Source organism: Coprinopsis cinerea, assembly GCF_000182895.1.
Source record: "Coprinopsis cinerea okayama7#130 chromosome 12 map unlocalized cont3.12, whole genome shotgun sequence".
Classification (NCBI taxonomy): domain Eukaryota; kingdom Fungi; phylum Basidiomycota; class Agaricomycetes; order Agaricales; family Psathyrellaceae; genus Coprinopsis; species Coprinopsis cinerea.
In genome coordinates, this window is record NW_003307533.1 from 666,968 (window position 1) to 688,609 (window position 21,642).

The following is a 21,642-nucleotide window of genomic DNA, read 5'->3' on the forward strand; positions in this document are numbered from 1 at the left end:
GGTGCCAGACGATGATGCCCAACCCCCGTTCCGCGGCGCTCCTTCCAGTGATGCCATCTTGGAGCAGATCAACACCATATCTGAACCACCCGCTCCTGATCCCCTCCCAAAACCGGTCCCTTCTCCAGCTCCCGCCCCCAAAGACGAAGACGACAAACCAGCCCTCTGCCGCATCCGAGCCAATCGGACCACTCGTCGGAAATGGCTTCGTGCAGGATTGATCGAGGAGACAGGAGATGAACTTTGGTGCACCGCCGGCTTCACTTACTCCCAGCAGATAGCCGAAGAAACCCAGAAGGCCAAACCACAGAAGTCATTCGAAGAGATGGTCCCCGCCCACTATCGTCAACACGCCTCCGTCTTTTCCGAATCCGAATCCCATCGTCTCCCCGAGCACAAACCCTGGGATCATGCCATCGACCTCACCCCTGGAGCGCCGGCCACCATGCGAACCAAGGTCTACCCCATGTCCAAAAACGAACAAGAGGAACTCAACCGTTTTCTCGACGAAAATCTCAAGAAGGGGTACATCCGGCCCTCAAAATCGCCCCTCTCGTCCCCCGTCTTCTTCGTTAAGAAGAAGGACGGCAAGCTCCGTTTTGTTCAGGACTACCGGAAACTCAACGAGATCACTGTGAAGAACCGCTACCCCCTCCCCCTCGTCTCCGATATCATCAACCGCCTTCGAGGAGCCAAGTACTTCACCAAGTTCAACGTTCGCTGGGGCTATAACAACATACGGATCAAGGAGGGAGACGAATGGAAGGCAGCATTTGCAACCAACCAGGGTCTCTTCGAGCCGTTGGTCATGTTCTTTGGTCTTACGAACTCTCCAGCTACGTTCCAGGCTCTTATGAACTCCATCTTCTCTGACCTCATCGCCGCAGGAAAGGTCGCAGTGTATCTCGACGACATCCTCATCTTCACGGCCACTCTCGACGAACATCGAGAAGTTACCCATGAGGTTCTCCGTCGTCTCAAGAAACACGACCTGTACCTTCGCCCGGAGAAGTGCGAGTTTGAACGAGAGGAGATCGAGTATCTAGGCCTGGTTATCCGAGAGGGAGAAGTGTCTATGGACCCCGCCAAGGTTGAGGCCGTCCGCAACTGGCCTGTTCCCCGTAACCTCCGCGCTGTTCGAGGCTTCCTCGGTTTTGCCAATTTCTACCGTCGCTTCATCAAGGATTTCGCCACTGTCGCTCGCCCGCTCAACGACCTCACAAAGAAGAATGCTCCCTGGCAATGGAACGAACCTCTAACAGCAAGCCTTCGATACCCTCCGCAACGCCTTCACCTCTGCGCCTATCTTGACACTCTGGGACCCCGATCGCCCCACCCGTATTTGAGGTTGATGCCTCCGGCTTCGCCACTGGAGGAGTGCTCCTTCAGAAGCACGACGATGGACTCTGGCACCCTGTCGCTTTCCGCTCCGCCTCCATGCAACCCGCCGAACGCAACTACGAGATTTACGATCGAGAGATGCTCGCCATCATCGAAGCTCTCAAGGACTGGCGCCACTTCCTTGAAGGACTCCCAGAGCCATTCGAGATTGTCACGGACCACTCCAACCTCGAGTACTGGCGATCAGCACAGGACCTTAGTCGACGACAAGCACGCTGGGCCCTCTACCTCTCCCGCTTCAAGTTCCTCCTCACCCACCGCCCCGGCAAGGCTAACACCCAAGCCGACACCCTATCCCGTCTCGACATCCATCAGGTCACCGACGCGGAGGACAACAAACAACAGATCGTCCTTAAGCCCGAAATGTTCGCCAAGCTCGCCGCCTCTAGTATGGTCGTCAACCCTCTTGAAGATCGCCTCCGCCAAGCCAGTGCTCGAGAGTCACAGGTGCTCGATGGTCTCGCCCAACTCCGGAAGACAGGTCCCCGCCGCCTCACTAACGGCCTCGCTGAATGGGAAGAGGAAAATGGATTGGTCTACTACAAGGGTCGCGTCTACGTTCCCCCGGATGACGAGCTCCGTCGCGATGTCCTCAAGCAGTGCCATGACGATCCCACTTCTGGTCACCCCGGCGTCCACGGAACCCTTGAGCGTGTCGAACGACAGTACTGGTGTCGTGATTAGACGGTCACACTAACCACTGCGCCAAAAAGGCGCCCATGTCCAGCTTAGGTGGACAGGCAGACCGTGGTATATAAGCACCATTCTATGTCATGATTTCGCCTGTTCATGACATTAGCCCCCTTCTATGGCTTACGTCCTCGTAAGACGAGAATGATGCATCCCCTATACCGGCCTTTCCAGGCAGCGGACAACTGTCATGCCTGCAGGTCTATTGAGGGCCCAGAAGGTGCCCGGGTGATCCATTACATTTGCGCCTATCACATGGTTCTTATTGTCACATGACCTTAAGCTCACATGACTCAAACCGGCCAGTAAATGTGTACATCCCGGGAGTTGAACCCTCGACCTGTTGAAGCTGGACATAATGTCGTGATTAGACGGTCACACTAACCACTGCGCCAAAAAGGCGCCCATGTCCCAGCTTAGGTGGACAGGCAGACCGTGGTATATAAGCACCATTCTATGTCATGATTTCGCCTGTTCATGACAACTGGTGGCCCACGATGCGTGCCTTTGTCAAGAAGTACGTAGAGGGATGCGATATCTGTGCCCGGAAGAAGCATGCCCAACACCCTCGCGCCTCGACCCAGCCGCTCGATGTTCCTGAAGGCCCTTGGGAATCTGTAGGAGTCGATCTCATCACGCAGCTCCCAGAGGCCCACAGACACGACGCTATTATCATCTTCACGGATCACTACAGCAAGGTCCTCCCACGCCCTTCCCTGTACCTCTGACATCACCACTGAAGGTGTCGCCGACATCTACTATCGAGAAGTCTTCCGTTTACACGGCCTCCCACTCCGATTCATCAGCGATCGTGGTCCCCAGTTCGCCTCCAAGGTTATGCGCACCCTGGCTCAAACGTCTTGGCATTGAATCCAACCTCACGACGGCATATCATCCCCAAGCCAATGGACAGACTGAACGCGCCAATTCAAGAAGATCGCAGAAATACCTCCGACTCTACGTCAGTCGTCGTCAGGATGACTGGGATGAGCATCTTCCAATGGCTGAATTTGTGATCAACTCCCGTGTCCACTCTGCTCACAATCGCTCCCCCTTTGAGGTCCTCTACGGCTACATTCCCCACTTCAACATCCCCATCGGCAAGCGCACTGACCTCCGCCCTGTCGACGAACGAGTCCAGCACCTCCAAGAAGTCAGGAAGGACGCCGAGGCAGCTCTTCGACTCGAAAAGGCCCAACAGAAGGACGCATACGAATCCGGCAAACGCTCCGCTCACCAATTCCAACCTGGCGACTACGTCTGGCTTAGTGCCAAGGATATCCAGATCAAGGTACCGACTCGCAAACTCGGCGATCTCCAACTCGGTCCCTACAAGGTCACTAAGCGTGTTGGCGATCTCGACTACCAACTCGATCTCCCCAAATCCCTCTCCCGCATTCACCCCGTCTTCCACGTCGACAAGCTCTCCCCCTGGAAAGGCAATGATGTCAACGGCATTTTGCCACCCCCGCCTGAGCCTGTCGAACTAGAAGGGGAGCTTGAATACGAGGTTCACGACATCTTGGACAGCTGTTGGAGAGGTCGAGGAAAGAATCGCAAACTGGAGTATTTGGTCAGTTGGAAGGGTTATGGGTCGACGGACGACACTTGGGGAACCGGAGGAGAACCTGGAGCACGCACCCGAGATTGTGAAAGGAGTTCCATCAGCGACACCCCCTCTGCACCACGCCGCATCGCCGCCACCATCTTCAGCTCTCTCCCCTGGCACCCACTTGAGAACTTCACTGACGCCCCGCCCTACCGACCTCGACTGGGAACTTGGACGCCGTCTACCATTGGTCATCGAGGACGATGAGGCTTAGAAGGGGGGTAATGTCGTGAACAGCTGGTATGGCCCCTATTTTCATTTTCATCTTATCTTATCTGTATCCGCATCTTATCTTTCCTGTTACCCCTATCTCTTATTTTTATTCTCGTCTATGGACTCTTTCTCTCATGGAACACTGCCCCGTTTCGCCCTTTACCCTGTTTCTATTGTTCTTATTGTTACGCACTGCCTTGTATTGCCTTTCGACTCATTCTGACGTCTTTTTACTTCATTATTGTTTCATTCTTGTTCTTCGCGCAGCCTCGCACAGCCTTGTGACTATCTTTTATTGTTCTTCTGTCTTTCACCATTTGCTCGTCATCTCGACTCATCGTGGCTATGTAACTGGTAGAATAGGTATATAAGCTAGGTAGTTCGCTCTGTATTTCCTTAGCTTGACCTCTTTGTCAATTCATCGCTCTAGTCTTCACTCCAAACCGTCGCTCATCGCTCTAAGCTCTTTCGTCGCTTTCACCGCTCCTCGTCTCTGGTCTTAGTTTTGGTTTAGTGTTCGCTCTTCACGACAAGAACCGTTTGGCCCATCCTAATGAAGAGAGTGATTATTTATGAGTTTCGGAAGGTATGAGATGAACAGATGCGAGAGGGACGTACAGGAGTGCGTCGAGCGTTGAATCTGGTCCATACTGACAAGCAAGACAGCACCAAATTGCTGGAGCATTCGAAAGGTGCGAGGGAAGGGTGCATGTAGAAGGGAGAAGGTCCTTGATACATACGAAGTGATACTCTTCGCTGCATTGGGGGCATGAGACAAGTCGAAGGTCGAGAGGATTAGCTATGAGTTGATTATCTTCCTTTTCACACCAGAATTTTGATTTCTCGGTTTGTGCATACGATGATTTCCTGGATATCGTCGTGTTCAATGGACGGCGAGCGCCGTTGGGGAGGGAGAGGCGAAGGGGTATGGGTGATAGAACCTTGGGAGACGTCTGGGGTAAATGATGGGCGCTTCTGTGCATTTGACGACATCAGCCATGGAGCCAAGGTCGAAGTCTATGACTGAATCCAATGAGTCGTTGTCAGACTCAGTCTCATACACCGATTCACCGTCCTCCCCAGTCTTTCGGACCATTACAGGGGCCTTCAGTGCAGTTAACAATTGATGGTCAGAGAGGATAGCCTCTTTCGACCGTCGGGTCTAATGATTTGAGGTCTATGTCACTTCAGGAATCGCATGAAGCCAGTGGGAACGTACCGATGCCTTTGTAGAGGTCCTGTAATAGACGTAAAGCATATCCCGTTGAACAGTCGATTGCAGGAGGCCATCATCGGTCGATGGAAGGAGTAAGGTGTCTCCCCCAGATGTGATGTCGTCGTATGTGAATGTCTTGTTTCGAAACCGGACTTGGGAAGTGAAATGTTGCTGCTCATGATGGAAGATAGAACGTCCAACAAGTTCGTAGGTTACCGTTCCCTCGTCATCCATGATTGTGATCTTGTTGTCGAAAGTAGGCCTCGAAGGATAGGCGGCTTTGGGGGTAGCGCTTCCGTCAGCCAATGGAAGGGTTGAGAGGCAAAGTATCCGTGGCCACGAAATGGTAGCCTCAACAAATGAGCTGCGGTGTGAGCATGACTTTTGACTACAGTCGGCCACACCATGATGGACGTGCAGTGGGGAATCCACGGACTCCTTGGTGTTTGGAATCCATCGGGTAAGGTAGTTCCCAATCGAAATGGTGTGCCCAACATTGAGGGTGAGGGCGTGGACGTAGGCTGCTGACACAGAGTGGCAGACAATCGGGGTTTCGGGCGAGTAGAACGATGTGAGATGCCCGCTTGAACATCGAAGATTGGCAAGTTGTTGGATGCCAAGGTGCGCCTGAATTTCCAGAGGAGGTGACCCGTCCTATTGCCTGTACGTAAGAGATCCAAGGTTACCTTTATATAGATGAGGACATACCTTCAACGCACGAGGGAGCCACATGGTGACGGACCCGTAGCTTCCATGAGGAAGAAGTTCCCATTTGTCGAAGATATAATGCGACATTTTTTGTTGCCCGATTAGAAGTTCCTGTCGTAATTTTCTCCTCTGATTTTCTTCGACCCTCATCCTCCGGTTGTGGAAGTGGAAGAACATCCACGTAAGAAACGAACTCTTGGCCTGCTGTATCAGTTGAAGACGAAATCGCTGAGCCTCATCCTCGGGCCAGCAACAGTATGCTCGGTACAGTAGCTCGAGCCCGGAATCCCAGAAGCAGGAGTTGCGGCCATTCCACACGTAGGCGAGGAGTTCCACTTCTCGAATGGAAGTTGAACGAGACACCTGGTCTTGAGGTACAGAGGGAGGCAAACCCAGACGCTCCACAGTATCGGGAGCACGTCCGTTAACTGAGTCGTCAACTGGAACCACCGGTTTTCTCGGTTTCTGTGGCGATCGAGGCGGTAAAGGCTCGTTGTGGCCATCTAATTTCACTGTAAGCGCCCGTGTAATGAGAGAAGGAAATACTGCACTTCACACCTTGAATTGAGCGACGCTGAGCCTCAAGCTCCCGGCTGTGGATGAGGAGTGACTCTGCACCACTCACAATGTCATGTTCCTTCCCTACGGCGTGGTTTGTAAGGTGGTGGATGCTCTCGATCACGTTTGACGAGTTGGGAACTTTCTCTCGGTGATGAGGTTCCACTAGACTTTTGGCAGGAAAAATCAAGGACGCGATTCGCGACCGAAGCCACCATGAAAGCCACCCAGTTATTCTTGGGTACGTTGCAGCAAGGTCGTTGATAATGGAGTCAAACGATTCGGTTGATGTCTTTTTGGACAAAAGCTGGTGAATCTTCGACATGAAGCTGGTGCCGTCTTCAGGGGGAACAAGGCTGTGCGATGACTGGATACGGTTGGCTGAACGTTTGAAGTGAACGCGACAGCCGACTTGGTACTTCTCCGCCATCTTGAGCCACTCCGCCCTCTGGATAGCCTGGGCCTCGGGACTGAGGTGGTGCCAGTTGCTAAACATCCGAATTTTGGCCTCTACGAACGATTCTGCATGTGCAGCGTGTTCTGCCTGGGCAAAGTCGAAGACCTGACAGAATATAGCTGAGAATCAGCGCTTTCGCACAGAGGGGGAGGGACTCACATGCAGAAGGAATTCATCCTTCAGTTCCAATCCTTTCTCCTGGCAAATGTCGACGATTTGGTGAGCGATCTTCCGGAAATGAGGGAGATGATGTTCGGTATCGAGCTTGTGGACCCAGGTGTAAAGAACTGGGACCCAGGTTTGGATTATGGTGTCGTAAACAGCGGTTGCGACCAATGTTCCATTGCGGAAGAACGAGTGGTTTCCATCTGTAACACCACCGTGTTGGCCTACAAGTTCGGGAGCGTCCTTGTCCCAACTGACCACCGCATCAGCTAGAACGCAGCGCATAAACCTGTTCTGAAACATGAGAAAGGCCGGCGAGCTGACACTGGACTCGATGAGGAACTCCTCGCCAAGTTTGGTGTTCAGATTTGCAAAGAGCTCGAAACACGAGAACACCCCTTTCACTGATTCGTCGGGGGAGAGGAGGCCTTGGCGCTTTCTACTTTGCTGAACCGCGTAGTTCGCAGATTTCGGATGTGCGAGCGTGGGCTTAATGCCATGCAATGGGACAGACCCTGGAACCAGATCACCAACCCGCAATTGATGTACGGTGGCCTTTGGCGCACGAGGGACCTGCTGGTCAAGTTTGGTCCGCTCGTTGAGAGTTAGCTGACGTGGATCGGGTGGCCGCTTGTGTGTATGCGTTCCAGCGTGCTCCCAAACAGAATATGTCTCGCCGCCATCGACAATGGTGTAGTAGAAGGCTCGAACGTTGCAAGGATGGTGGGCAAGTGAAGATTTGCAGATGGTGCAGGGGGTTGCGAGCTGCTTCTCGCGGGCAGCTGCCTGGGTTTTAGGACGAACCGGACGGGCGCAAGAGGGGTTGGAGCAGAGAAAGACGCCCAGACATTTGCGTGCCTCCGCTGTCACCCCACGCCAAGGATGGTGTCCAGTGGACCGAAACGCCCATTTGCTTTCTCCAAGGCGGGTCTCCTTCTTCACGGCTTCAAGGCACCTCCGTTCGACATCGCCGTTGGGCCAATCATGTTCGTCAACGATATCAGCGGACTTGCTATCCGATTCGGATTTGTTGTCATCTCCGAGTCCATTGAAGTTCACATCGTCAGAATTATCTACATCGCGTACTTCAGATAGCGTAGATGTATTTAAATGGACGTACTCACCCTCCGTGTGACTGGTCATGCTCTCCGACCCAGATGAGTAGGAGGGGCTCCGAGCGCGCTTCTTTGTCGACTTCCGGTTGGGAGCAATTGGTACTGTGCCGGTCTTCAAGTCTGATGTGGGTAGCTTCGTGTTGTGTTGTAGAAGCATTCGCTGGAATGAGTCATTCGAGAGGTTGAAGGGGGGATGAAATGGTATCTCTGCTCAATATCCAGTGAATATACTTTGTTAAATTAAGGATCGCACTTGAGTGCGTACGTGAATGATACCCAGGCAGGGGGAATCCTGAATACACAAACGGTTAGCCTTGGTGTCTCAGAAATAACAGAATACTTACCAGGAGGCGGGTATGAGTATCCAGGCCAGACCATAGGAGGTACAAATGCATTTGGAGGGGATGCCGAGCGGTCCCTTTTGCTTTTTCGGCGTCGCTTCTTCTTCCGGTCTTTACCCACAAACTCTCCAGTTGGATCGCCAGAAATGTCGCGTTCGCTGCCAACGAGAGACTTGACAAACTGCCCCAGGCGTCGAAACATGGTGGAAGCATGCGATGAATGGCGGAAGTAGCAGAGAGGAAAGCGGGCGGGACGAATTCCAAAAAAAAAGTGTTCCGTCGGTGAGTTTCCTTATCTGGCATGTCACTGGCGGAAGCAAAATGTCTATTCTCCTATACCAGCTGGGCATATCTACAGAGGTAGATAGGAAAGAGAAATCTAATACATCTGGAGGACGTCAGAATCCAATCAAGCTTAAGAGGACGTGGCTGAACGTACATATCTAGGTCTTGGGGCATCAAGCATCCGCCATCAGGCCTTCCAGACCGTAGACGACACCTGTATCCACTGTCAGCATCCTGGGACCTGCGAACCATTAAAAGCGATAGGTTAACTTGGAAGGTGTGTGACTTACCCCGCCTAGTCGTCCTTCTCCAGGGCTCCGCACCAGAAGGCTTCTTCACACATTGAACCTCGTCAGACGTCCTTCTGGGCGTGACATGGCGGGGTGTCATGAAATGGCTGATTCAGCGTCCTAAAGGTAGGTCAGTAGGCTGTTGGAGATCACTCGTTAGAGACCAGGAGGACTTACATGGGTAGCTCGAGGCTAGGCTCGAGATTGTGCATGAAGATGTGGTGGTGGGTTGGAAGAAGCACGACGACCGCCGAGAGCGGAGCTATTTCCCAAAATGGCTGAAGTTCCCATCTCGGTATACGCGCTGGACGTCAACGCGTCAACTTTGAACTGGACTTTGAAGTAACTTTGACTTTACTTTCAAGTTACTTAGCCCATATAAAAAAGTAACTTTTGTCTTACTTTACTTAAGCTTTTTTGGAAAAAGTAACTTTGGTTACTTAAGTTAGAAAAAGTTACTTTAGTACAGGAAAGTTAGTTCGAAAAGTAACTTTTGTTACACCCCGAGGGTAGATGATGGTTGCTGAACAAGAGGCACACCAAGGCCAGGCGCAGAAATTTTGACAAGACCACCCGACTCGGGAACACCAGGTTCGAACCCGAGGCATGGCGCTTCTTGAACGGGGAAGGCGCGTTACTGGATGCGCAAACCCCATTCGCCGTTCTTCCAGCTGTGCGTTCGGACTTGAGAGAATGTACTTAGTCAAATGTCATCAAACTCAAATACAACAAGGCATCGAAATCGTCTCGGAATTCGTACAGAGAATGTTCGTACTCGTACAACCGTAAGCAACTCAAGTACAGTCGTAACCTCGAGTATAATCATAACTAACTAACCCATCCTTCCCATAGCCTACTTGCAGATAAGAGGCTGGCCTTGAATAAGACGAACTGGATCAGGGTAGAACCAGAACGAAAGCGCAATGAGGATGTAGACGGCTAGACGAAAGCATACAAGTAAGCACTTCAAACCGCAACGAGGTACGAAATAACGACATACATATGAGAGCCAATCCACTCATCCAATGCGACTTGCCGTCTTCAATGATAAACTTGACCGCCAGAACCGAGAAGAACAACAACTGTAAAAAAGAAAGTCACACAGTCAGAACGCCGTCTTCCAACCACCACAATCAACAAGATGAACTTACAATAGTCTCGAGGGGGTCAAACAACAACATGAGCGGCTTGTCCATGCCCCACGCAACAAGTACCAACAACGGAATAACCAACAACGCAATCTGGATACAGCTACCAACAGCCACACTCATCGCCAAATCAAACTTGCCCTTGCGCGCAACCACGACGGCTGTAGCGTGTTCCGCCGCGTTACTGATGACCGGGATGATGATGAGGGTAATCCATTCCTTGGAGATGCTGGGATGGTCGCGGACGAGACCCTCGAGCGAATCAACGAGGTGTTCGGCGGTGATGTACGCTAAGGCAGTGACGGCGCCCAACAAGACAAGCGAGAATGGGATATTGAGCTTGAGGACTTCGTGATGCCCGTCTTGTTGGTCCTCAAGGGAAAGCGAAGACACAGAAGCGAGGGTAGAAGTGGGCCCATTTCGCAACGTTTCAGACTTGGTGGACGACCGGCTGAATGTAGGCATGTCATTTGACTCAGAAGAACTCGAGGAAGTCGTTCTGCGTCTGGCCGGCTTTGATTGGTGGGTGTCCAAGAAGAGGTGGTTGTGGGAATAGAACTGGAAGAACAAGTAGGCGAAGTAGCTACGTGGTAAACGCCAATTGATTAGCAACAGAGCATGTGGACGACTGAGTGAATACTCACATTAGGAATAACAAAATGGCACTTCCTCGGCTAAGCTTCAAAAGAACATCGACCTCTGTACCGGGAGCCAGCTTATCTTCCAGATACAAATGCTGGCATTCAGGGGTTCCGCTATCAGCGCAAGTTCATTCACCGGGAAGGAAAAGAGACTCACGAAGGCAACCGGAATGATAAGAGAAATGACCGATAGTATCAACAAGGACGAGTTAAGTTGCGCCACCATAGGCTGGAACTCCTGCTGCTGGAACTTGAACCCGCCAACTAGAACAAGAAGCGTTAACGTCAATGTGATAAGGACTCGTATACCAATGGGGACGTACCAATGAACGCGCAGCCGAGAACCAAGAGCAGGTTGCTGAGAAGTCCACCCAAAAGCGAGCTCTGTACAAGCTCAAGCTCACACTATAACGAACGTCAATACCTTATTCTACGATAATCAACCAATGACGAAACACGAACCTGCTTTAAGGCAATCCCAGCGATGATCATCTCTACCACGTTTCCGAGCGTCGCATTCAATAGACCACCGACGCTCTGCGAAGTATGAAGGGCGATTTGCTCCGTTCCCAATCCCAAGAGGGCAGCAAGTGGAATGATCGCCAGGCAGGAGAAGACGAAGACCATGGTAGGGCTCTGGTGCGTCCAATGCAAGGCCCAAGAGACTGGGATGGCGAGAAGGAGGATATTGAGAGGAGTGTAACGCGCCGTCGCCTTGAGCGACTGTAGATACGTAGGGCGTGGTCCAATATCGTGGGCTGGGGTGAACAACGCCCGAACCCTGGAAGTCTTCGAGAGCCTGAACCGATTCTTGATAGACGCCCAACGACCTCTAGGCCCCTCCTCCGACACACTCCGTCCTTCTTGCTTCTCCGCGTCCAGTGTGGTGAAGGTGTCCGCTCGAACAAGCGCACCGCCGTCGTCGCTACCCCGCGCCACACGGGTTTCGTTGCTGTTACTGATGTACAGCGTATCGCGTTTCTTGACAGGCGGGAAACGGGCGTCTTCTGCTTCTAAATCTGTGACAGCAGCTGCAGAAATGCCGTTCTCCCCCGCACTGTCGTTCGTCACTTGAGGGTGCCCACTTTGATAAGGCCTACTACTAGGGGGTTCGTCGTCTTCATCGCTGCTGACGCTGGGGAGAGGAGGGAAGGTGGAAGCGTTGGAACGGGCATTGGAAGCGGGAGCGAGGGCAGGTTCAACCATTCACGTATGTCAGCGGTAAAGGGATGGGAAAGAGCAGAAAGCTGGGGGGGCCCATGACTCAGGCCCCTTTTATGATGCAAGGGCTCGCCGGATGGGGTTACCCTTGCCTAGACTCTAGTGGTTACGTAATATGCTGTGCCTTTGCCTTGGCGCCCGGGATATCTACCGCAGCTCGATTGCAGTCAGACAATGTCGGGAATCGGCATGTCGGGTGGCCGACTCTCAGAGATAAGGCTGGAAAGTCTGTGAATGGAATGGCGTAGAAATGAGGGGAAGATGGCAACAAAATGCACAAGTCAGGCTGCAACAGCCGCAACATTTAGAAATGAGGGGAAGATGGCAACAAAATGCACAAGTCAGGCTGCAACAGCCGCAACATAGTACCCCACCCCCGGATCATGTGCATCTGCCCTGGGAAGCGGAGGACCTATACTGAGATATGGGAGAACATCTCCTCACGTAGAGAATGACGAAAATGTCTAGGATAGCTACGAAACCGTTTGAGATAAGAGGTGGTGAGGTAGGCGTACTTGCTGTACGGCCAACCGCGAGGGCCCTTCAGGGCCTCGACTGTCGGCGGTAGGCAAAGCGGACGAGCTGCCAACGGTAATGAAAGCGCCAAAGTTAACGTATCTCACCTTCCTGCGAATGGAACAGTCCACTTCTTGGTCACACATTTGACATAAAAAGTCTGAGCGGCTTGATTTCCCGTCTATAATACATCAGAAGCGTGTTCTACATCTCTAAACCACGAAAGTTAGTTAGCCCCTTTGGTGAAAGCAACCAGCATCGCCCTAGTACTCACCTTATCTCTCCAACTATCTACACCAACATTCCGGTCCAAGTCTCCACCAAATCGATCGTGCAATAGCCTTCGATCGGCACATACTGTTTCGTGATCATCTTGATGACTTCCTGTGCTACCACACCTCCAAGGAGAGCGGCAGTGTTGGGCAAGTCAGCGGTTGGAGAGCGGGCGCTGTTAAATTCCATAAGTAATCGTCCCAATAGTACAAGGTTAGCCACTCACGCTTCCCCAATGGCGTTATCGAACTCTGTCTCATCCAACTCGACACCTTCCGGGAGCATAGACTTGGCTTCCGCCGTCAGCGCCTCAAGGGTAGGTCGGAATTCTGACTCCTGCCCTTCCGCCGTCTGTGATTGCGTAGCAGACAGAAGGTGTTTGGAATGTAGGGAAGCGAGCGCTGATAGTGCGAGATGAATAGCGAGCTGTTTAGGCGACGTTTGCGCGTATTCGGTGAGCGCGGCGGGAGATTCGTCCAGCCATCCCCACTTCTTGCCCTTGAGCAACCGGAGGATATGTGAGTGCTTGACGAAGCTGTCGATAGTCTCGTCGTCGATCAACGATGGGTCCTCTCCTTTCTCCTTTATCACCTCGTCCAAGATGGCCTTGAAAACGTTTCGTTCTTCTACAGCGCGTTCCTTGTACAACTTTTGCAGGCCGACGTATTGATTCGTGCTGGACTTCATATCAGGGAGAGTAGCGCTGAGGGGTAACGTGTGTGGAGCGACGGTTGTTGTGTAGCGTTCCAGTGCTTTGAGGAGGAGGTGGAAGGGCTTGGTGTGGGGTGGTGATGATTCCGATGACAAGGAGAATAGCGCCTTCACGTCTGAAGGAACGACTGTTTCCGTCCAGCACTTGAACGCCTGCGATTCGGCCTCCTCAAAGTTCTCCTCGTCCGCCTTCTTTCGCATGTTGAGAATGATAGACTTGAATTCTTTCTTCTCTGCTGGTGTGCGTGGTGGATTTCCGTCGTGCTGAGAGCCGTCAGAGTGGGGCTCCGAGAGGAAGTAGCGAGACTTACCGTTTTCCTCCACTCCTCTAGCACCCGGACGAGAATATAGACATACGGGATGTGACCGTGGTCCGTTACGTCCATGTTTTCAAAGTCCAAGGACAGGGAATGTTCAAGCAGCGCAGGGAATGGTTTGTCGATCCTCAGCGACGGAGAACTCTCCAAATGGGATTCGATGACTGCAACCCAGGTCAGAAACTAGTTCACATACCAAAACCTATACACTCACTAGCATGTTCGTGGAACTGGATGAAGACCTCTGCCAGGAAACCTGCCGATCGCACAATAGCCAGCGGTGGGCTCTTGACGTCGGCCCACAGCAACGCAGACAAGCGATCCAGCGCCGTCTTCTCCAGGTTATGGGCAATGATCAAGCTGAACCCCTTCAACCACTCCTCCTCCTCAACCATCTCCTTGCTCAACACGTCCTTGATGTCCTTGTCCACGATAGAATGCCCCTTGACGCCATCGTTGAGCTCCAAAAGCAATCTGACAGCCTCCTGGGCGCGTGGTTTTCCAACGCTCTCGAGTCCCTCGAGGAAGAAGTTGTTGCCGGCGTCACTTGGGGTGGTAATGGCCTTGTCGAGGATGGTGAAGGCACCGATGCCTGGCAGAACGAGATTCTTCAAGATCGACGTGGAGGTGTACGACGAGCTCAGGACCAGGATGTGCGCAGACTCGAGTGCCGACTGCCCCGATGACGCCCAGAGGCGCAGCTGGCGGTCGTATCGTCGAGTCTTCTGATCTGGGACCGATCTGTGCGCGGGCGACATCGTGGTTAGTGTCTGAGAGAGGGCGATGAGTCATAGGACTCACTCTAGCGCTGTCGTCACGGCCTCGATGGGTTGGGCTTCGATTCCTGCGGTGGTCATTCTCGACGTTCAGTGAGAGCTCAATGCTGTAAACGGCGTCGAGCTCGCTGTGTGCGGTGGCAATAGCAGCATCAGATGGGGCTTTGTCATCATGGGACGCGTCGCGCTCGCGCCCATCTCGACTCCCAGCGACATCTTAAGCACTCATCGACGCCGACGTTGGCACTCTCTGCACGACGACCAGCTAGCCCAAAAACGTCTCCTCTCCTCGCGGACGGGGCTCTGCCAGAATGAAACTCCAGTAGTTCTCCGAAAGCCAGTGTCCTGGCCCTGTCTGAGGCTGTTTCAAGAACGCCCTTTTGCGCTTCATCTTCCCTCAACGCTGTTCCCACTTCAACGTCTTGAAGACAGACCGAGAAGTCGAGGGGATTGCACGCTCTGTCTCAGAACGCACGGACCATCACGTTGCTTGTCTAGTCATTGCAACCGGGAATCCTCTGTTGCTCTAAACCTCGTCATCAATTTACTTTGGATCTCCAGGGCTGGGTCATTCACGAACCGACCAAGGCTCAGCGCTTCCCTCTTTCTCGCACTGGTGGGACTCTCCTCTAGTCCCTCGAATCATACACCCTGACGTGGACGGTCAAGTAGTCAAGTACTCGTGACTTTTAATTCGCATGTTCCAACTTGGTCTAGCAATGTTCCTCCTGCTTGTGGAACAACGCTGCTCGTAACACTCTTTATATGTTTGACCTCGTTTAATCTTTCCGGTGCTCTGAATGCAACGACTCTGAACTACCGAAAGGATGCCCTGAACGCATGCGGCGGTGTGAGCCCGGTTCGAACCCTCGACCTCTGGACCTTACCCCCGTCCGACTCGGAGACCCCTTTGACAGGAACGTAACTTGTCGAGCTCACTCCATCGAAGCAATTGCCTTGAACGACTTTACGCCCACAACCGTATGCTATGCTATCAGTTTTAAAGAAAGCGATGGAATGGAGTATTGTCTTTTATCTCTCCAGTATAAGCCCACACTGGTTACCGACATCTCTTCACCTCCGCCTCCATTCCTCCGAGTCAAAGGCTGGGGGTGCGCCACGTTATTCTCCTCCAGGCTCTTTCACAACACGACTGTTGTCTGTCTGTTTTTTTCATGACGACACACTACAATGCGTGGTGTCCGTAAATAGAGAGAAGTGGTTGCGTTGGGATATAGTATATAAACAGGCTAGAAATTTGTTCAGATAATATCACGCAAGTTTAGACAGCCCCTCAACTGCAGTCCTCCCCTTCGCATCTAACAAGACTGTCCTCAGCATTCTGACATCATGTTCAATAACCGCGAGAGCGACAACCAATTCCAACCCGATACGCAGATAAGATATGGTCACGCTCAAGCTACTGGAGGAAGCGACTTCGCAGACTCGGAACCGCCGGAATGCGTACTGGAAGAGCCGCCGGAGTACATCCCTCAAGAGATGCGGGAGTTCACGCCTGAAGAGCTTCAGACGAAAACTAAACGGACGGTGCTTGAGATGTTGACAGTGCTGTTGGAGTGTACCCACCTCCCTCCCGATTGGTTTAGTACGTGTCGTATCTCAATGGGCTGAGGTGCTTCGCCTGCCAGTTACTGAAGAAATGCATATAGGAAACCAACTATACGCGCTCGTTGAGTTAGTGTACTACCCAGAGCCACCCGCAAGACCAATTCCAGTCGATGATAGACTCCCAGCGTATACTGAAGGCTTACTGCTTGGGCTTAAATCTTTGTTGGAAAGGGACCGCACTGATTTTGATTGGTTCAGTATGTGCTTGTATCTCAACGCGCCGAGACGCGTCCATTGATATACTCGTTTACTGAATCATGATTGCATATTATAGGAGTCGCACTGTATATGTCCACCTTGACTATCTTCGATTCAACACCGGAAATGAGATCAATTATCTTCGATGACTGCGTGGATCTTACCCTACACCTGTGGAGCCCACGGCCGTATGAGGACTCGGATACCCCTGACCTTTTCAGGGATTTACTCTGCACACATTCTCGTTCTCATCCTGCCTGACTCGCTTAGATTCTGACTGATATGTTTCTCTCTTAATACTTATACTACCTTGAGTCTTGACTGTATCGCTTATACCCATGGACCAATTATGTTATGTTACTGCTGCTGTTCCTTCATTATGTCTACTGAATGTCTACTGAATTCTAACACAACCCATCCACTTATTGACAGGCAACGGGAATGGCGGTGGTCGAGATGTGGTTAAGCTCTTGACGAATGGGGCGGAGGGCTTCTTGGATGCGATGGCCCACCAGGTCGTCGAAGAAAAACACTGATTAGGTGGGCGTTTTCAGCCTTGGCAATGGCAAAAACTAAAAGACGCTTGAACCTTACCTCGTTGGATCAACGACTGCCAAACCACCGATGTCTCCTTCGAAATGCACAGAAACACGACATGCCCTTTCATGTCATGAGCCACACACCACGGACCAGACACACCGACAGCACTCACCGGCAGCCAGTGCCAAATCCCCCACCAAAAAGGCGATCCACGCCAAAACCTCAGAGAAAAACTGAGGGAAGAGGAACCCAACCACCACCGAGAACGATAAAAAGACTAGTCCAGTCAGAGCGGCCTCTTCTGGGTCAGACTCCATGGGGTCGACTGGATTCGTGTGGATGGCAGGCGGGAAGTGAAAGAAGAGAAAAGAGAGGTGGCTTCCGCCACAGAAGAGAACGCGTACCCTTATATCATGTCGCGTTCCTTTGTCTTCCACCGAATCGTCGAATTCAAAGGACAACCTGGAAGGATGGAAAAGCCACAGGGGCGGTTCGGTTCCGAAAGCCAATCACAGCCCGGAACAAGAAAGCGATGACATGGGTGGTGGTGATCCATAGATAGAAAATATATATAATTCGGTTGCATAGATTTACGATTGAGATGTTCCTAAGGTCGAGGATACGAGGTTTTAGCAGCACAGAACGACGAGAGCCGTGATAACCACCAAAATCAACAGCCTAGCCCTATTATCCCTCTTATACGCCTTCTCGACATCCGCTTGCCGGTCCTCCAGCAACATCCCTTTCACTTCCACCTCCTCCAAGCGATCACTCATCTCCTCCACCCTTTCCTCCAACTGCCCCACCCTTTCCTTCATCCTCTCCTCCAACTCTTTCAGCCTCTCGAAACCGCCTTCCAACTTCTCTTTCAACTGCCCGTTCTCGTCGACTAGACGCTTCGTCTCTTCCTCGATTTTCCTTTCAATTCGTTGTCCTTCTGTGCGTAGATCGGGGAGGTCCTCCTCGATTCTGATGAGCCTCTTTTCGTGCCTGTTGACATCTTTCTCGATGAAGTCGACATCTTTTCGGGTGAGGGTCGATCGCTGTTGGAGGTCTGTGGCATGAGGTGGTTGTAAGTTTCCTCTGTGTGGATTGTGGAAACAGAAGGATAGTAATAGGACGCACCTTTGACACTGTCCTCCAAATTGACATACTGGTGCATCGCGTGACCGAAGAGACGGTTCACAGTCCCATTGGAGCAATATCCTATCCAGAGAGTTAGCATTCTCTCTACGGTAAGAGTCCTTCCAGGTGCATCTCACCATTATCACCATCGTCGTCCTTTGTTCTCGAGCTGGAGCCTGAACTGCAAGCCCAATCGCCTCGTGTACCCGCCATATGCCTTTACTTGTCGATCTGCACGGAGAGGGAATGTCGAAACGTATGGCTCGGAGAAAGGCAAAGAAGATAGAAATAGAAAGGACAAGTAGCGCGTTCGGTTTAGTGGCAAAGTGTTTGGTGTCCGAGACAAAGGGGAAGGAAAAACGCGTGTCGCGTCGACGCGTCTGTAATCAATCAGGCGGACGCGCCAAGAACCATGAGGCCGTTTGTGGCTGATCAACTGTGCCTCGAATCCTTGTCCTGGACATGTCTCTAATCAGCCGCAGTTGAGGTCATGCCTCCCTCCGTACACCAGGGAGGATGTAAGCTTCCCCCGTACCCGGACTCCTCGAACTCTCACTCGAACGCGAACTTGAACTGCTACTTGGAACTCCAAGAATGGACTCGATCCGGTTTTGAAGCCAAATACCGAAACAGACAAGCCAACAAGTATCTCCTGTGAACGAAATAAAATACATTTCTCTGTTGATGAAGGATAAGTCAAAAAAAAAAAAAAGTAATTTCAATGTACAATACCGAGAATTGGAACGACAGAGAGTACGGAGAGGACCAACAAATCATTTCCACGCATGCTTGATGAGGTCGGAGCCGCGCTCTGCAATGGCATAAACAGCAGCCTGGGTATGGGCCGCCACGATATACGGCTTCAAAAGTTCCATCAGTTACCTGGCCGCTAATATATATCGACTTCAAAGCACTCACCATAATCGACGCGTCTACGATACGCAACCCCTTCACCTTCTTCACTCTGAGATCGGGATCCACAACACCCCACTGCGCATCCTTCGGGGACATGGACGCAGTTCCAACGGGATGCAGGCCGCTGTTGACCGTGGCTTTGATGGCCTCATCAAGTTCTTCATCGACATCCGTATTGAAAGGTGGCTCCAACGTAAGCTTATAACTCTCCCATGCCGGAGCGCTGAAGAACCGCCTGGTCGCCCTGATGGTTTCTCGAAGGCCGTACCAGTCAAACTCGGATTTCAACATACCGAGGTCGATGAGTGGTTGATCGTCGACGCTGGTTGAAGCAAGTTTGACTGATCCACCTGCAACATTAAGAGGGCGATTGGGGTTACATTCAAAGAACACAGTGGAGGAAAGACGAACGGGATTCTAAGCCGGGTTGGACGATGATGGCACCAGCGACCATAAGCGGTCCCGGAATAGGGTACAGTCCATAACCCTGCTCACATTTATCAGCCCAGAGGAGCATCGTTGGAATGACGGTCAAGGTACGTACGGCGATGTAAAGCTCAAACTGCGGCGTATTGCTTCCAGAAGAGGGATCGGGATGTTGACTATAGATTGGGGAGTCGTCGGGAAGTCTAGTCCAGGCAGCGGCATTGCCGTGAGTGTAGGTCAGCGGGCCAGTCCGTGAGTTTTGCCACTCCTGGAACCATTGGTCAGGTAAAGTGGGGTCGGCAGAACTGAGCGAAGATGGCAGGTTAGCTTATGGTGGGTCGGAGAAGCAGCCAACGTACGAGTTGAAGGTGCCGTTGATACCCAGTTTCCAAAACAATGCAGCGAATGGATGTTCCGTCAGATTCTTCCCGACACTGGGGAGATCGACTTTGGGCTGGATCCCTAGTTTTTCCAACTCCGCAGCGTCACCAATTCCAGATAGAAGCAGGACCTGGGGTGTTCCAATGGCACCTGCAGATAGGATGACTTCCTTCCTGGCCGTAATCTCCTGGATCGGAGCTTTGAAGGGTGAGCAAGTTTGCGACATGGAAACGGGGTGGGGCTTACCAGAAGGGTTCATCTCTTCCTGGAAAGCGACAGTGCGGAAGGTTGGAACGTGCCCGCCATCATGCCCCGTCTGGAGGAGCTTGGTAACGCGATGGTTAATTAAGACGTGAAGATTCCTGCGCTTGAGGTACTTCGGTGCCAAGTAAGCGGTTGCAGCGCTGCTCCGCTCTCCGTTGCCAATCGTGAATTGTCCCCATCCTAGTCATCGATAGTCGAGTCAGCGCTTGTGCTCGGCTCGATAGATATCCAATGACACTGACCGACACCCAAGGATAATTCTATTGAGAAACCCGGTATGAGGGGTTTCTCGATAAGAACCCCGGTATGCGAGGGTTCTTCGAGGGCACCGTGCCGGCCGAACTCTCCGTACCTGCGGGGAACGTCGGTAGTATGGTGACTGATGGCCGTCGGCCCTTAGGTTAATAAGCGCCCGGGCCTCGTTGATTCAGTAGTCACCCGTACCGCTATCTAGCACCAAATCGAAGGAAAGGAGATATTGGATCATAACAGAGTCCCCACTACGGATAATAAACACGCTAAATCATGTACGACTTGGGTCTGATTGTGACCATGTTCCCGACCTATACCACATCGTCTCCCACCTAACACGGCTTGTACATCGGCATTTCGAGTAGCCATGTCCTGGGGCACTCGCAACCCTTATAAATCTCACTCTTTAAACATAATTTTTACGCGGGAAAAAAATTCCACTGGTTGAGGCTGCGCATTACACAAAAGAAATGGTGTGTAAGTTGCATGATTGGCTCCCATATTATGTTAGAGATACTGTGGTCCTACACGCCAGAAAAATGACCATGGCCCCGAGCCTCGTCGAATGATTCTATTCGACGCGATTCAAGCACCCAACATCCTAATTTGGAATAAGGAGAACCAGCATTGGGACTCTCCTCTCAAGTGGAGCTGTCTCCACTTAGACTTACATCAAACGTCGACTTTCTGCATCTCCCGGTACTGTCATCGCACCATACCTCGGCCACCCCCATCTTTCGGCCACTTTTCCAGATCTCCTCAAAGTCGGTCAATTTCTTTCAAAATTTCTGTAGATACGGCCTATCCTGTACGTATTAATGATGAAAGTGAGTTTTATTTGAGCGAAATCGAGGAGGAAGTGAGGTTTCTGGAGGAGGGGTAAATGTCACGCTTTGTCACGCCTGGCCGAAGGAGCCGCTGATAACAGGACGAAATTGTGGGAACATCTGGTCGATTTACGGTCTCCGACGCGTCTTCTGTGGACGAAAGCTCGGAGTTTCAATTATAGCCTGAGCGGCAGGCTAATGCCGGATGTGACATTTGTGACAGTGGCCGAAAGATGGGGGTGGCCGAGGTATGGTGCGATGACAGTACCTAGTATTAGGACCAGCCAGCCTCCGGATCACCGACATATCAGACACGGACGGTATGGCTCAAAGTCTCGGCCACCATTCATCAATGACGGAAGAGCCATCGGGGGTCTGGCGATAAGGGCGCCGGTGAGTAAAAGTCGTTGGGACCCCAGGGTGCCCAGTAGACC

The 21,642-nt window shown here is 52.0% G+C and overlaps 8 protein-coding genes across 8 annotated transcripts; 1 reads left to right on the top strand and 7 right to left on the bottom strand.

Annotated features, from left to right (window-relative positions):
• Positions 1-4,796: 4,796 nt before the first annotated feature.
• Positions 4,797-8,675, bottom strand: CC1G_08475 (hypothetical protein; the record flags this gene model as incomplete). Its single annotated transcript, XM_001834778.2, has 8 exons — positions 4,797-5,075; positions 5,133-5,783; positions 5,838-6,340; positions 6,396-6,957; positions 7,012-8,090; positions 8,142-8,339; positions 8,398-8,424; positions 8,477-8,675. 8 exons carry the CDS (start codon positions 8,673-8,675, stop codon positions 4,797-4,799), a joined length of 3,498 nt encoding a protein of 1,165 aa, XP_001834830.2.
• A 256-nt stretch (positions 8,676-8,931) lies between these two features.
• CC1G_08476 (hypothetical protein) lies at positions 8,932-9,260 on the bottom strand (the record flags this gene model as incomplete). The annotated part of the gene is made up of 3 exons (XM_001834779.1): positions 8,932-8,999; positions 9,049-9,155; positions 9,226-9,260. The coding sequence occupies 3 exons, from the start codon at positions 9,258-9,260 to the stop codon at positions 8,932-8,934; spliced, it is 210 nt and encodes a 69-aa protein (XP_001834831.1).
• A 641-nt stretch (positions 9,261-9,901) lies between these two features.
• CC1G_08477 (calcium ion transporter) lies at positions 9,902-12,043 on the bottom strand (the record flags this gene model as incomplete). Its single annotated transcript, XM_001834780.1, has 7 exons — positions 9,902-9,987; positions 10,049-10,130; positions 10,200-10,779; positions 10,841-10,932; positions 10,995-11,101; positions 11,161-11,242; positions 11,300-12,043. 7 exons carry the CDS (start codon positions 12,041-12,043, stop codon positions 9,902-9,904), a joined length of 1,773 nt encoding a protein of 590 aa, XP_001834832.1.
• A 676-nt stretch (positions 12,044-12,719) lies between these two features.
• On the bottom strand, positions 12,720-14,633 carry CC1G_08478 (ubiquitin activating enzyme; the record flags this gene model as incomplete). Its single annotated transcript, XM_001834781.2, has 5 exons — positions 12,720-12,786; positions 12,849-13,022; positions 13,074-13,822; positions 13,870-14,039; positions 14,090-14,633. The coding sequence occupies 4 exons, from the start codon at positions 14,631-14,633 to the stop codon at positions 12,866-12,868; spliced, it is 1,620 nt and encodes a 539-aa protein (XP_001834833.2). The 3' UTR covers positions 12,720-12,786; positions 12,849-12,865.
• A 1,368-nt stretch (positions 14,634-16,001) lies between these two features.
• On the top strand, positions 16,002-16,739 carry CC1G_08479 (hypothetical protein; the record flags this gene model as incomplete). The annotated part of the gene is made up of 3 exons (XM_001834782.1): positions 16,002-16,257; positions 16,322-16,477; positions 16,555-16,739. 3 exons carry the CDS (start codon positions 16,002-16,004, stop codon positions 16,737-16,739), a joined length of 597 nt encoding a protein of 198 aa, XP_001834834.1.
• A 161-nt stretch (positions 16,740-16,900) lies between these two features.
• Positions 16,901-17,335, bottom strand: CC1G_15406 (hypothetical protein; the record flags this gene model as incomplete). Its single annotated transcript, XM_002910082.1, has 3 exons — positions 16,901-17,010; positions 17,073-17,138; positions 17,191-17,335. The coding sequence occupies 3 exons, from the start codon at positions 17,333-17,335 to the stop codon at positions 16,901-16,903; spliced, it is 321 nt and encodes a 106-aa protein (XP_002910128.1).
• A 312-nt stretch (positions 17,336-17,647) lies between these two features.
• On the bottom strand, positions 17,648-18,356 carry CC1G_08480 (hypothetical protein; the record flags this gene model as incomplete). Its single annotated transcript, XM_001834783.2, has 3 exons — positions 17,648-18,072; positions 18,144-18,224; positions 18,281-18,356. The coding sequence occupies 3 exons, from the start codon at positions 18,354-18,356 to the stop codon at positions 17,648-17,650; spliced, it is 582 nt and encodes a 193-aa protein (XP_001834835.2).
• A 560-nt stretch (positions 18,357-18,916) lies between these two features.
• On the bottom strand, positions 18,917-20,616 carry CC1G_08481 (hypothetical protein; the record flags this gene model as incomplete). The annotated part of the gene is made up of 8 exons (XM_001834784.1): positions 18,917-19,003; positions 19,062-19,408; positions 19,470-19,545; positions 19,603-19,789; positions 19,844-20,063; positions 20,112-20,309; positions 20,372-20,524; positions 20,574-20,616. The coding sequence occupies 8 exons, from the start codon at positions 20,614-20,616 to the stop codon at positions 18,917-18,919; spliced, it is 1,311 nt and encodes a 436-aa protein (XP_001834836.1).
• Positions 20,617-21,642: the final 1,026 nt, after the last annotated feature.